This window comes from Orcinus orca, chromosome 1 (assembly GCF_937001465.1).
Source record: "Orcinus orca chromosome 1, mOrcOrc1.1, whole genome shotgun sequence".
Classification (NCBI taxonomy): Eukaryota; Metazoa; Chordata; class Mammalia; order Artiodactyla; family Delphinidae; genus Orcinus; species Orcinus orca.
The window spans coordinates 179,920,775-179,933,181 of record NC_064559.1 but is presented as its reverse complement, the minus strand read 5'-3'; the positions used below and the strand labels follow the sequence as shown (position 1 = coordinate 179,933,181).

The following is a 12,407-nucleotide window of genomic DNA, read 5'->3' as shown; positions in this document are numbered from 1 at the left end:
TGTCTTTGTATGTGTGTGTCTCTCTCGTGGCTTTGTAACATGTCTGCAGCTACTTGTACTTAGGAAACTCGAAGATTATAGGTGAGACTGAATCTCGTGGATGTTTCCGTGACGCTGTGGTGTCACTCAGCACAGTGCCAGGAACATGATGGCTGCTTAATGAATAACTGCTGATAAGTGTGTAAGTCTGTGCAGAGGCAGCAGAGTACCAAGGTTAGGAGCACGAACTCGGGAGCCCAATGCTGGGGTTTGAATCCAGACTCTACCATCTACTAGCTGTACAGTTTGGGGCATCTTACTTCCCTTCTCTGTGCTCCAGTACCTTCCACATAGAGTTACAGAAGGAGTCAGTGAGTAGGACACGTACTAGACCCAGAACAGCACCTGGTACATGGTAAGTGTGACATAAGGATTTGTGGGGGTAGGAGTGCCCACCCGTGAGAACTGCCCCTGGGCGCCTGGTCACTGTGAGGGGCCCACACCCCTCACCAGCCTGGGGGAGCTGGAGTGTGCCCCTGCTCCACTGGGTCAGGCCCACGATGGCCACCATCTTGGCCCCGAGGCTGCTGCGCCGCTTCTTGGCCGTGGTGGTCCCGGTCCCGTCCCCAGCCTGCTGGGGTCCGCAGATTTCGCCGCTGATGCTGGAGCTCCGCACCACGTTCCTGGAGGCCGCAGCTGAGGCTGGAACTGGCTCCCCGTTAAACATGATCCACGGGGCGGCAGGGCCTCAGGCAACCCTGTGGGGCAGCGGGAGAGACAAAGGGATCCCACGTCAGACCCTGGGCCCCTCTACCGCCGCCCCACCCCTTCCTAGCTGTGTGACCTCGGGCAAGGCGCTCAGCCTCTCTGAGGTTGTGGGGATTAAATGAACAAGTCAATGTAAAGGGTGTGCCCAGAATCTGGCTCGATGAACGGGACTATTCTCATTAGCATGTGGCTGCCCTGACAAGTGACCTGGTTTGGCGGTGAAGGTGGAGGCTGTGCAGTTATGTGACCCACTCTTGAATTCCAAAGGCCTCTACCCACTAGCTGTGTGACCTCACGACCGAACATCTTGGGGTTTCAGTGAACACCTCAGCAAAATGAGAAATGAAAGCACTTACCTCGTAGGACTGTTGTAAGGATTAAATTAGCGCAGGTCAAAGTGCCTGGAACGGTATCAGGCACGGAGTAAATATTCAGTAAGCGTGACTGTTGTTTTCACAGCCAAAAATGAGAACAGGCAGAACAAAACTGGCTCCAGCCTGGGCAGACTGTGGAAGGGGTCCTCCTGCTTGAAGCGGGTGGGACAGAAAAGTGTAAAGAAGCAGGGAAAATCACCCTTACTGGGAGGCAGCCACTACAGGCATCTTAGCCGATTTCCTCCCAGTCTCTTTTTCACACATTTCAAAAAATAACTGAACTCATACTGCCAATACAATTTTATATCCTGCTCTTTTTCATTTAATGTTATATCAGAAGACTCTCCAATGTTATTAACGCTTTGTAGAAATGTTTAAATGCCACCAGTATGTTCCATTGTGTGGAGGCACTATGACTGACTTAAATATTTCAATACAGCTACTGCTTAGATCAAGTCCAACTTTCTCCTCCCTCTCTCTCTCTCTCTCTGTCTCTCCCTTTCTCTCCTGTCTTTTAAACAACACTGCAATAAAGATCTTTGTACACTGATTTTTTTTTTTTTGCGGTACGCGGGCCTCTCACTGCTGTGGTCTCTCCCGTTGCGGAGCACAGGCTCCGGACGCACAGGCTCAGTGGCCATGGCTCACGGGCCCAGCCACTCCGGCGGCATGTGGGATCTTCCCGGACCGGGGCACGAACCCGCGTCCCCTGCATCGGCAGGCGGACCCTCAACCACTGCGCCACCAGGGAAGCCCTGTCCACTGATTTTTATCTGCTTATTTCCTTAGGATCAACTCCTGGAAATGAGGTGACTGGGCTAGCGAGTGTGAACGCCACTGGTAGCTTTTCACTTCCTGCTTCCTGACGGAGCTCTGGTTTTGTCCACCTCATCCCTTGTTTTAGAGGCAGATCTTGATTTGTTTAAAACAATCAGTGAGTGGCATTCACCTTGGTAACTCTTACTGGTCCAAGGGTGGGCATGTGACTAAGTTGGCCCAATCTGACTTAAGGGCATTGGATTCCAGGCTTACAAGAGAGGTGGGTGCTTCTCCCTCTGTCTGTCTGTCTTTTCCCTTCCTCCCTTAAGACCTCTCTCCCGAGAGAGAGCCCACCCTAGGATGAAGCCAGTGCTGCTGAGGGTGGCACGGCACAGAGACAGAAAGGACCTCAGGCCAACCTGGAGCCTGCCTTCTCTGGCCTTCCTGCTACGTGAGACAATGTGTTTTCCATTGCCTAAGCCAGTTTGACTCAGGGTTCTCTGTTACATCCAAAAGCATCTTACCTAATACTGAGAGCATAAACATTTTTCTGATTCTTGGAATATATTGCCAAATTCCTTTCCAAAGCAGACAAATTTTCTCTCTAATGCTGCATTCAACAAATACCTAAAGGGAATATAGCCAATATTTTATAGTAACTATAAATGGATATTACCTTAAAAAATTGTGAATTACTGTACTGTACACCTATATAATACTGTACATCAAGTATACTTCAATTAAAAAAGCTATTCCAAAAATAAAATGTCAGTTATTCCTAAATTAATCTATAGATTCAGCATAATCCCAGTCAATATTCTAACTGGGCTTCTTGTAGAAACTGGCAAGTGGATGTCCTAAAATAATCAAGGCAATTTAAAAATTTTTATCTATTCATTTTTAAAAATTGAAGTATAATTGACCTACAACACTATGTTAGATCCAGGTACACAAGATAGTGATTTGATAGTTCTATACATTACAAAATGATCACCACAAGTGATCCCAAGTTTTAAGTATTATATTTATGCTAAAGGTCATCATTTTACTTAATAATATACTTTAGAAAGATATTTTTGGGGGAATTTACTGGTGGTCCAGGACTCCGCGCTTCCACTGCAGGGGGCACGGGTTTGATCCCTGGTTGGGGAACTAAGATCCTGCAAGCTGCATGGTGCGGCCAAAAAAAAAAGAAAAATATTTTTTCTCTGAGTATAAAATTGAGGAAAAAATGTTAAAAAAAAATTAAACCCCTAAGATTCCAAGGCCTCTGCTGAGTGCCATTGATACAGTAGTGAGCCAGGCCAACTTCGTCCTGCCCTCCCGGAGCCTCCAGTCCAGGAGAGACAGACAGTGAATAACTAGTTATGCAATTAAATATTTAATGGCGGTTCCGATGAGTGCTAGGAAAGAGGACAGAGGGCGCTGGAAGTCACTCCGGGGAGCAGGGCAGCAGGCGCCCGTGGCTCTGTTTAGTGCAGAGGTGGGATCTCCCGCTGTCGCCCTCTACAACTTGGCTGAAAGTCCTAGGCTCGGACAGAGTACAGGAGAGACAGCTGCAGGCAGGCTCCGCCCCCAGCCCTTCCCAGCTCTGCTGTAGCCCCCAGTGCTTTCCCCAGGGCAGCTCCCATCCCAGGGCTCAGAGCCCCATCACCCTGAGGAATCCGACTTTTCAAAAGGACATAGAAAGGAGAGGGGAGATGGGGGTGGGAAGGGAAGGCACCACTCCAGCTTAAGAGGAAGACAGTCCCCAGACAGCCAAGAATGGCCACCTGGGCTCCTGATCAGCACGGCTCCCGCCGGCCTGGTGAGTGAGGGCTGACAGTAGGGATGAGTTGAAGCCATGTTTTGACTTCTTTGTGGCTGTCTAGACTGTTCTCGCTGGCCCTGTGATGTACGCAGAGTCTCAGATTGTATTTCTCCATCCATCCCCCATCAACCTTGCAGCTAATGGAAAGTCCCCCTGGACTTGGGCCTATGATGATCTCTTTAGTTTCCAATTCTAGTGCCAGTTTGTGTGTTTTTTTGGGTATGTGCATGGTCTTTTGGTGGACGGTGGGAGAGGGCTTATCTGATACTTTGAACCAGCTAGAGCAAAAGCCTAATTTACTCCTTAAAGTATTTCTGTTACATGTGTAGTTATCTCCACGTCACAGATGAGAAAACCCAGTCTCAGAGAAGTTAAGGCCTTGCCCATCCAACTCAGCTAAGAAGTGGCCAGGCCTGGACTCCTGTTTCCGGGTTTCCTGTTTCCACGAAGAGACAGACACGCTCAGCAGCCCCTACTCCTTCACCCCAGAGCTCACCCAAAGAGGGGGGCCCAGCCCTCCTGTTCAGGCTTTGCCCCGGGTCTCCAGGTTCTTTGAGAAAATTGTAAGCAAAGTATCTGTGATGAGAAAACCCACTCTGGCCCAGGTTCCCATGGCTGGCGTGAGCATCTGAGGGGCAGCAGAGATGCCACTCAGACCACAGCTGGAGAAGCAACTGCTTCCCTGGTGTTGCCGACAGGAAGCTCAAGAACACTGCTCCCAGGGGAAGAGAAGGAAAGAGGGTAAGGGACAAAATTCTTGACCTTGCCAAGCCAGGGGCTCATGTTTCCTCATGAATAATGAATGGAACCCGACAAGCAGATGGTCTGACGTCCAGGACTCTGCACCATCCGCAGCCACATTCTCATCTTTAACCACCCGGGGATCACCCAGGGGGCCTGGAGAGCTGACGAATGTTTAGGAGGGCCCAGCAGGCAGGGGCTACCCCCACGGGGACAGGAGGAGCTGAGACTGACCCAAAGCACTGGACCCAGGCCTTAGGGCCTGCCCCCCGGTCCCAAGTCCAGGGTAGGGCAGTCTGGGAGAGTTCAGAATCAGGAGGTGGGATTAGAATGTATACTGTATAGATTAGATTCTTTGTGTGACCTTCTCTGGGCCTGGGTTCCTCATCTGTGTGTAAACTGAAGGGGTCAGATGACGTGCTCTCTAGAGTCCTTTTGACACGCATGGCAGCAGCAGGCTCAGAATTAGGGCTCTGGTTGATTCTCTGGCAGCCAGCCTGGCTCAAGACGGGCAAGACAGAGAGCCAGTCAGAGCCAAACACCTGGCCCCTGTGAGGAAGGCAGTCGTACTCACAGCAGCGCCCCCAGCCATCAGACCACAGGGATGGGAAAGGGGCAGCAGGTGGATATGGTGGCAGAGTGGTGAGGGGCCGGCAGGACACAGAACACAGCACTTCACATCCTGGTGGTTCTAAAAGATTGCTGAATGAATTTCTACAAAAGTCACTTCAACAATTCCCTGCCTCTGAGCAGGACTGTCCCTTTCCCAATCCAGGTCATGGCTCCTGATGGAAGGAAACCCTCCCATGATCTTGCTGGGTCACAGAAACCTTACTCTGAAGTTCTCCCTGCTGACTCCCATCTATTGCTATAGCAGCATCTGTGGCCACAGCTTGGACGTCCCCTCCAGGGATCCCTTCCTACTGCCCCCCACTCCTGCCAAGCTCCATGCCAGCAGATACCTTCCAAGTTCCCCAAGGAAGGAGCCTAGCGTTTTCTTTCTGGCCTTCAACGTTTGACCTCTACCCTGGGGTCTCAGTACCCGAAAAGCTCCCAAAACCTCTCCTGACTCCTGACAATGGCAGGACTCCAGGCTCTGCCTGGCCACCCTGGGCCCCTTGGTCCTTTTGACCGTGTGTCTAACCAAGTTAATAAACCTTTTCTGAGCATCAGTAAGGCTATCCAAAAGCCCAAGATGAAACTAGCTACCCACCCTTTCAACAGAAAAGACCAAGGAATCTGTCACAGAGTGATGGACTGTTAGGCTGTAAGGGATGGCAAATTCCTAAGGCTCTTACCACCCCCGCCTATCCTCTGCACACAGCAGACATCACTAATCCTTCTCTCTTTCTCATCAGGGCCAGATTTAACCTTAGAATCCCTCTTAACACAGTGCTGCATCACCAACTGATGAGAACCAGCTCATAAGGTCAAACTGCCTTGCCTCCCTATTCCAACCTGCGCCTTTCATTTTGCAGAGGAGGAAATCAAGGCTCAGAATGGGAAAGAGTAATGGAAAAACTGATGAATTCATAAAAGTGCTAACAAAAGATCAAGATGAAAAAAAATTAATTACATGGGACTGAGTGAACTGATGAGGATGATTATAATTTTTGTGACTTTCTGTTTGAATAAAAAAAAAAATCCCACAAGGACTCAGAGGCAAAAAATATACAAATCAATTTTCACTGCAAAGTAAAGGAGCTGTTGCAGTGGAGGATTACTGGACTGAATGTCAATATTACGACATAGTATGAGTGTGTTTCGTGTTTGGTAATTGCAGTCATTGTTGCTTTTGTTGTGGTCATGCATTTACAATGCTTGGTGTCAGTTTATTTATCTCTTGTAAAAATAAAATAGAGTGTGTGTGTGTGAAAAAAAAACCAGAAAGCTAATCATGGGGAAAAAAAGATTATTGTGATGATATGACATTATAATTTTAACATCTTAAAAAAAAAAAAAAAGAGAATGGGAAAGAGACACACCCAGGGTCACACAGAAAGCTGTTCACAAAACCAGAGCTACAAACCAAGACTCCTAACTCCCAGGTCCTACATCACCTGTCAGGTGCTTCCTCCCCACCTCTCACCTTGAAGACAACCCAAACTCACCAAACTGATGAATCTGAATGTGGTGTTCCCATCACAGGGGGCTGTGCCCCTCCCAACAGCACACACCTAGGGCATTTACACAAGCCTTCTGTTAACTTCTGAGACACCAGATTTCAAGAAAGGAGGTGAAGACAATCAGGGTAGCTTCCAGGAGGAGGTGATGTGATAAGAGTCTGGAAGGAAAAAGGGGAGCTTAGAGGAAGGGCTAGAGAGGACATGTGTCCTCCAGGGATTCTAGTAGCTTGTGGAGTAAAGAGACGGACTTTGGAGATAGTTGTGTGACCTTCAGCAAATCATTCAAACTCTCTGATGCTGTTTCCTCCTTGTCCAAACTCCTGGGTCCCCTAATCTGCCTTTAGGCACTTTAATGTTAAATTGCTGGTGCTAAGGCCAAGGGACTCATCCAGGTCCAACTGCTAAGGAGCTCAGACCCTATTCTTCCTCTGTCCTCTCCCTGACCGATGGGGTCTGTGTCCCTCCCCAGACACTCTGTGACATGACCATCAGTCAGGAGTGTGTGTATTGGGGGTGTATCAGGGGGCCAACTCCCGGCTCCACCCACAGTGTGTGACCCTGAGCAGGTCATTCAGCTTCTCTGAACCCTCATCTCCTCTTCTATAAAATGAGTCTACTGGCCATCTGGACCCAGCCTGACTCTCCGGGCTGGACTGGGGGTCAGATGGGTTAATGAGGAGCAGGAAAGCACAGTAATTAAAAGCACAGGCTTTGGAGGCAGACAGACTTAGTTCAAAACCTAGACCTGTCACTTACAAGCCATATAACGCAGGGCAATTTCCTTAACAACCCCCCGAGCCTATAGCTCCTCATCTTTCAAGTTGGGATAATAATGCCCACCTTAGGATTCTTAGATGAAATATTACAAAAATAAGGATTGGTACATGCTAAATGCTCAGCTGGGCAATTATATTATTACCATTTATAATGTGCCTTTGTAAATGGTAAAGGACTTCACAGGTGTTGGTGCTTATGAGTCTGGATTGCAACCAGGTGCAACCACTTCCTGGGAAGGCTCGGAGATGAATAGGATCACCTCCCACTCCAGCCCTGGGTGCAGGATAAGTGTGGGATCTGGGTTCCTGCACCTCTCAGTTGAGGTGGAAGCTGACATGTGAAGCTGTGCTTTTCCCTGCCAGCATCTCAGCTCCTGGTCCCTCAGCAGATGCTGCGTCTGGCATTGGAGACCCCTGCCCCAACCCTTATCTAGCACTAGGGCTGCCCACCACGTTGTTCATGCCAATCTGTGCCCATGTCAGAGGCCAGACTTAACCTCAGAATCCCTCTTAACACAGTGCTGCCTCACCAACTAATGAGAACCAGCTCATGAGGTAATACTGATTTTTTTTAACCTGCATCTACAGAAGGTGGGGGCATCCCTTGTTTCTAGCCTTCACTCTCCCCCTCAGGGAGAGACAGGTGGGTGACAGAGCTGGTGCGTGGTGGGGGAGGGTAAGCTGGACCCAGGGAGCACACCCAGCCTGAGTAGGGAGCACTCTGCCAGCTCCTCTCCTGGTTATGTGACTTTTATCTCCTCCAAACCAGGCTCGCACACACACTACGCATAACCGGGAGAGGCACAGGGCACAGAATTTCAAGTGTGTGATTACACACCATGCAGACCCACACAAATGATACACACTTAAAGACACAATCACGTGCGTACACAGACATGCACACGCACCCCTAAGATACTCATCCACACAAAAGCACACAGAAGTAGCCACACTGACAGCCACAGGCAGGCAGACACACACACACACACACACACACACCCTCCCCCTGGCCCCCAGCCCCTGCCCAGCTCAGAGGCATGAAGAGCCCCATCCCTTCAGTGGGCAGGAAAGCAGGAAGTGTCTTACTTGGATCTGTGGGGTCCCTTGGCCAGACATGCACACCAGCTCTGAGCAGGCGCTTGTGTGAGCTTGCACACACACACACACACACACACACACACTCATATATACTCTGGCCCCCAATCTCACCCCTCTGGCCCCCAACCCCACAGGCCGAACAAAGGATGTCATCGTGAAGTCGGTGGCGAGGAGATGAGAAGGCTGGCTGGGAGCAGCTGCGGTCGCCATGGCTACTGAGCTGACCCACTTCTCCTCCACCCAGCCTGGCCCACTCAGCCCAGGCAAGAAGGGACAGGCAGCTTTGGGCAGTGGGGGCCTCTCCCATCACACACAGTAAAGGGGCGGCCCTCTGAGTGTGTGGTAGGGATGGGTTGAGCAGATAGACTGGGTCCCGATACAAAGGCAAGAACCAGACATCTCCTGAGGAGAGCAGGGTGCTCAGGTCTCCCCCAGCCTCAGGGCCTCTGGCCTCAGGGGCCCATAGGGGTCACGCACTTGCCCTGGACACGTTCTCAGACATAGTCCTCACAGCAGGGCAGGGGCTTGGGTGGTTGGGCCCAACCTGTGTCCTCCAGACTCCGAGGACTCGGGACACCCAAGGGTGAGGCAGACCCAGAGCTGGGTGAGCCCCGTCTCCTGTTCAGAACAAGGCTCCTGAGGGCAGGGTTCGTCTTCCCCACTTGGACTGAGGGCTGCTGGGCCATGGCCAGGCCTTCCTTCCTCAGACGGGGCTGCCGTGTGCCTTCTCTCAGCCAGGGGGCTCCTGAGGACATGGCCGCAAGTCTTCCCTCAGAACTGGGTTCACAGAGGAACGCCTCGGCCTTCAGACAGCTCAGTCTTGTGAGGAGATGGCTCACAAGGCAGAATGAATCCCTCCTGTGGGACGGCCTCCCGTAGCTCCCCGTTTCCTTCAGGAGAAAGTAAAAACCCCTCACAAGGCCCACAAGTGAAGTGACCCAGCTCATCTCGCACTCCTGCCCCTCCTCCGTATTCCAGCCACACTTGCATTTTTTTCATTCCCCAAAAGTGCCACTTTGTCTCCTGCTAGCCTGGAAAGCTCTTCTCCAGTCCGTCCCCACCCTCGTGTCCTGCGGACCTGGTCTGTGTCGCACCACCTTTGGGGGCTAATCCCTACTCAGCGCTCAGTCCCAGGCTGCATGGCATGTCCTAGGAGAGTCTTTGCAGACAAGGTTAGTCCCCCTGTCATGCTCCCCCAGACCCTATACCATCCTTGCCTGTTGTGCGTTGAACTGTGCACCGCCCCCCTGCAAAAAAAAGATACGTTGAAGTCCTAACCCTTGGTACCTCAGGATGTGACCTTATTTGGAATACATTAAAATAACAGACATTTCCACCAATGTGTAGTTGTGAAGAGGGAAAAGTTCTGTTCTCTGCTTGATAACTGTCTTTTTATTGATTCACTGATTCCTCCTCCTGTCACTCTAGTGGATTTACAGAGCTTGAGCTCCAGAGCCTTGTGGGGCATAGATTCCAGGTGGAAGCATCCAGGAAGAGTGCACATGCTTCCTGACCATCTCCATCACCCACCCCCTCTCATAACTTGTGGCCAGATGTGGCAGCTGTTGCCTGACAGGGGCTGCTAGACTTGGCACTTGAGAATGCCACTAGAAAACACCCTGGGGCTGAAGCCACTCCCGAACAGAAGCAAGATGCCGCCCTCAGTGGAGGCACCAGCCGGTGCTTCTCAGACTTAAATGTGCACACAAATCACCTGGGGATCTTACTGAAGTGCAGATTCTCATTCCATGGGTCACAGGAAGGTGGAGCCTGAGTGTCTGCATTTCAAACAAGCTCCCAGGTGATACCCACACTGCTGGTCTGAGGACCACCCAAAGCACTGAGAGGTAAAGATAAAACACCCTGGCTGTTCTGCAGAAAGAGTGAACACTTCAGGATGGGGAGACCAGAGCAGGCATCACGGAGAAATCCTCTGCAGAGCACCTCGAAAGGTGGGTGGGATTTAGAGAGGTACAGGTGGCAGGAAAGAGGTGGAAACTAGCTGGGAAGGTCCAGAGAAAGAATGGTATGTTCAGAGGCTGGTGAACAGAGCAGTGCAGTTGGAGCAGGACGTATGTGCAGCTGTGGAAGAGAGGGCTGGGAACATAGGCTGGGAACAGCCAAAGAAGGGCTCTGAATGTAGGGCTAAGAAGTTTGGCTTTAATCCTGAAGGGAGTGAAATCTGACATGGTTTAGATGTAACATTTTACAGAGATCAATCCAACACAGTGCAGGATCAGAACAAAGCCCGACAGCAGGAAGAGCAGTCAGGAGGCAGGTAAGAAGGGCTGCCCTGCTTCAGACAGTGCCGGTGGAAAGAGGAAAGGGGTGCAAGAGTCGTGGGAGGGCTTGGGGGATTGCCTGGAGTTAGCGATGGGACAAGGTTAGGGGAAGGGCAGAAACCAGAATCCAACATGATTTACAGGAAGGGTGAGCAGGAGCCATCCCCACAGCGTGAGGTCCTGGAGGGAAAAGTTGGCTTGAGGGAAACATGAGTCCCTATTTTAGATATGATGAGATAATTTTGCAACTCCCATATGGAGGTGTTGGACAGGTAAGCAGATTCCCTGGAGTTCAGGAGAGCAGTGTGAGTGGGCAGGATTTGGGTGTGTTCCCAAAAGGGAAAAGTGAGGTGTGGAAAGGAAGGAGAATGCCCGGAGGAGGGTACAGAGTGAGGAAAGGGTGAGAGGTAATACCTACAGTTAGGGCTAGGAGGAAAATGGAATCCACCGAAGGAGGGAGAATCAGCAAGTCAAAGTAGGAGAACTCAGAGAAGATGTCGTGAATACACAGATGGCCAACCTGGAGGCCCTACGCACCCTGACATCGAGACCAAGGAGAGGCCTGCTGAGCCCAGGACGTAGGAGGGCAAAGGAAGCCCAGGCCTGAACAAAAGCACAGCCTGAATGGAAAGCAGAATTTGGACTGGTAGAGAAGGGAGCTGGATTCCCTGGGGAGGGTCTGGGTTGCAGCAGGATCCCAAGGGGCCTGGGGCTCCCAAGCCCTTATTCCAGCTCAGCCCAAGCACAGGAAAGACAGTATCCCCACTCACAAACACACACACCGCACTTTGCACACCCACTGACTACAGAACCCCCAGGGGCAGAGCAGAGAAGCAGGGGAAGAAGTCTTTGGGGCAAAGCCTCATTGCTGGGGAGCACATAATTTATCATGCAATTAGGACTCTTTCAAAGAGTGAACAGAGACACTACTAACAATCACACCAGAACCACAAGTGTAAGTTAGGACTGTCCCAGGCAAACCCTAGCCCTGAGGGATACTGGATCCCCTCCCCCGCCAAATACTCACTTGGTCCCTGTTTCCCCTTCCTAGAAAGGGTGGTAGAACTGACGGATAGGTGAGAGGGACAGGCTAGCTCATCCTCAGAGGGAGGGGCCCCGCTGAGGGTGTTGGTGGATGGGAAATCTCACCCCCTCCCAGTCCCGCCCCAGCCTGAGCGCCAACGCCCCCGCCGAGGGGGAAGCGGCAGCACCACGGACAGCGGCCGCCCCCCCCACCCCAGCCCCCTCTCCCTGCTCCCTGCGGGTCTGGCCTTATTTGGCCAGGGCCGCCGCTAGGCGGGATCAATATTTCATGGGGGAAGGGGCTCCGGTTACCAGACCCCGCGCTGAGCAGGAAGGCGCCGCCCTCGCCTGCCGCCCACCCTGGGGACACTCCCGGGAAGCCTGCATACCCTCGGCCCCAGCCCAGACAGACACTGCCCTCAACGCACTCTGCCTTCCCAGGCACGCCCCTGGCCCCCGCACCCTCTCTGGAGCACAAAGCCCCAGGTGCACGCCACACACTTGCACACTGCCACTCGGACACACCACAGAGCCAGACACGCTCTACAAAGACGATGACACAAACAAAACAACAGGCACACACCACACCCAGCGTGCAAGCCACCAAGACGCACAACACACACACATACACACACCAGATGCCTCACAGACACACATTACACAGAGACGCA

The 12,407-nt window shown here is 51.6% G+C and overlaps 1 protein-coding gene across 8 annotated transcripts in view; it reads right to left on the bottom strand.

Annotated features, from left to right (window-relative positions):
* RIMS3 (regulating synaptic membrane exocytosis 3) overlaps nucleotides 1-12,407 on the bottom strand; it is a 39,534-nt gene that overhangs the window by 18,050 nt on the left and 9,077 nt on the right. Inside the window, exons 3-6 of one of the 8 annotated variants that reach the window (XM_049712333.1) lie at nucleotides 6,543-6,715; nucleotides 2,405-2,507; nucleotides 1,104-1,273; nucleotides 490-737 (exon numbers count right to left, since the gene is read on the bottom strand). In XM_049712333.1, coding sequence (XP_049568290.1) covers nucleotides 490-706 — 217 coding nt within the window. In that variant the 5' untranslated portion in view covers nucleotides 707-737; nucleotides 1,104-1,273; nucleotides 2,405-2,507; nucleotides 6,543-6,715. Of the gene's footprint in view, nucleotides 1-489; nucleotides 738-1,103; nucleotides 2,508-6,542; nucleotides 6,716-12,407 lie in introns of all 8 variants that reach the window. The other 7 variants (XM_049712335.1, XM_049712325.1, XM_049712332.1 and 4 more) reach the window with 7 other exon arrangements.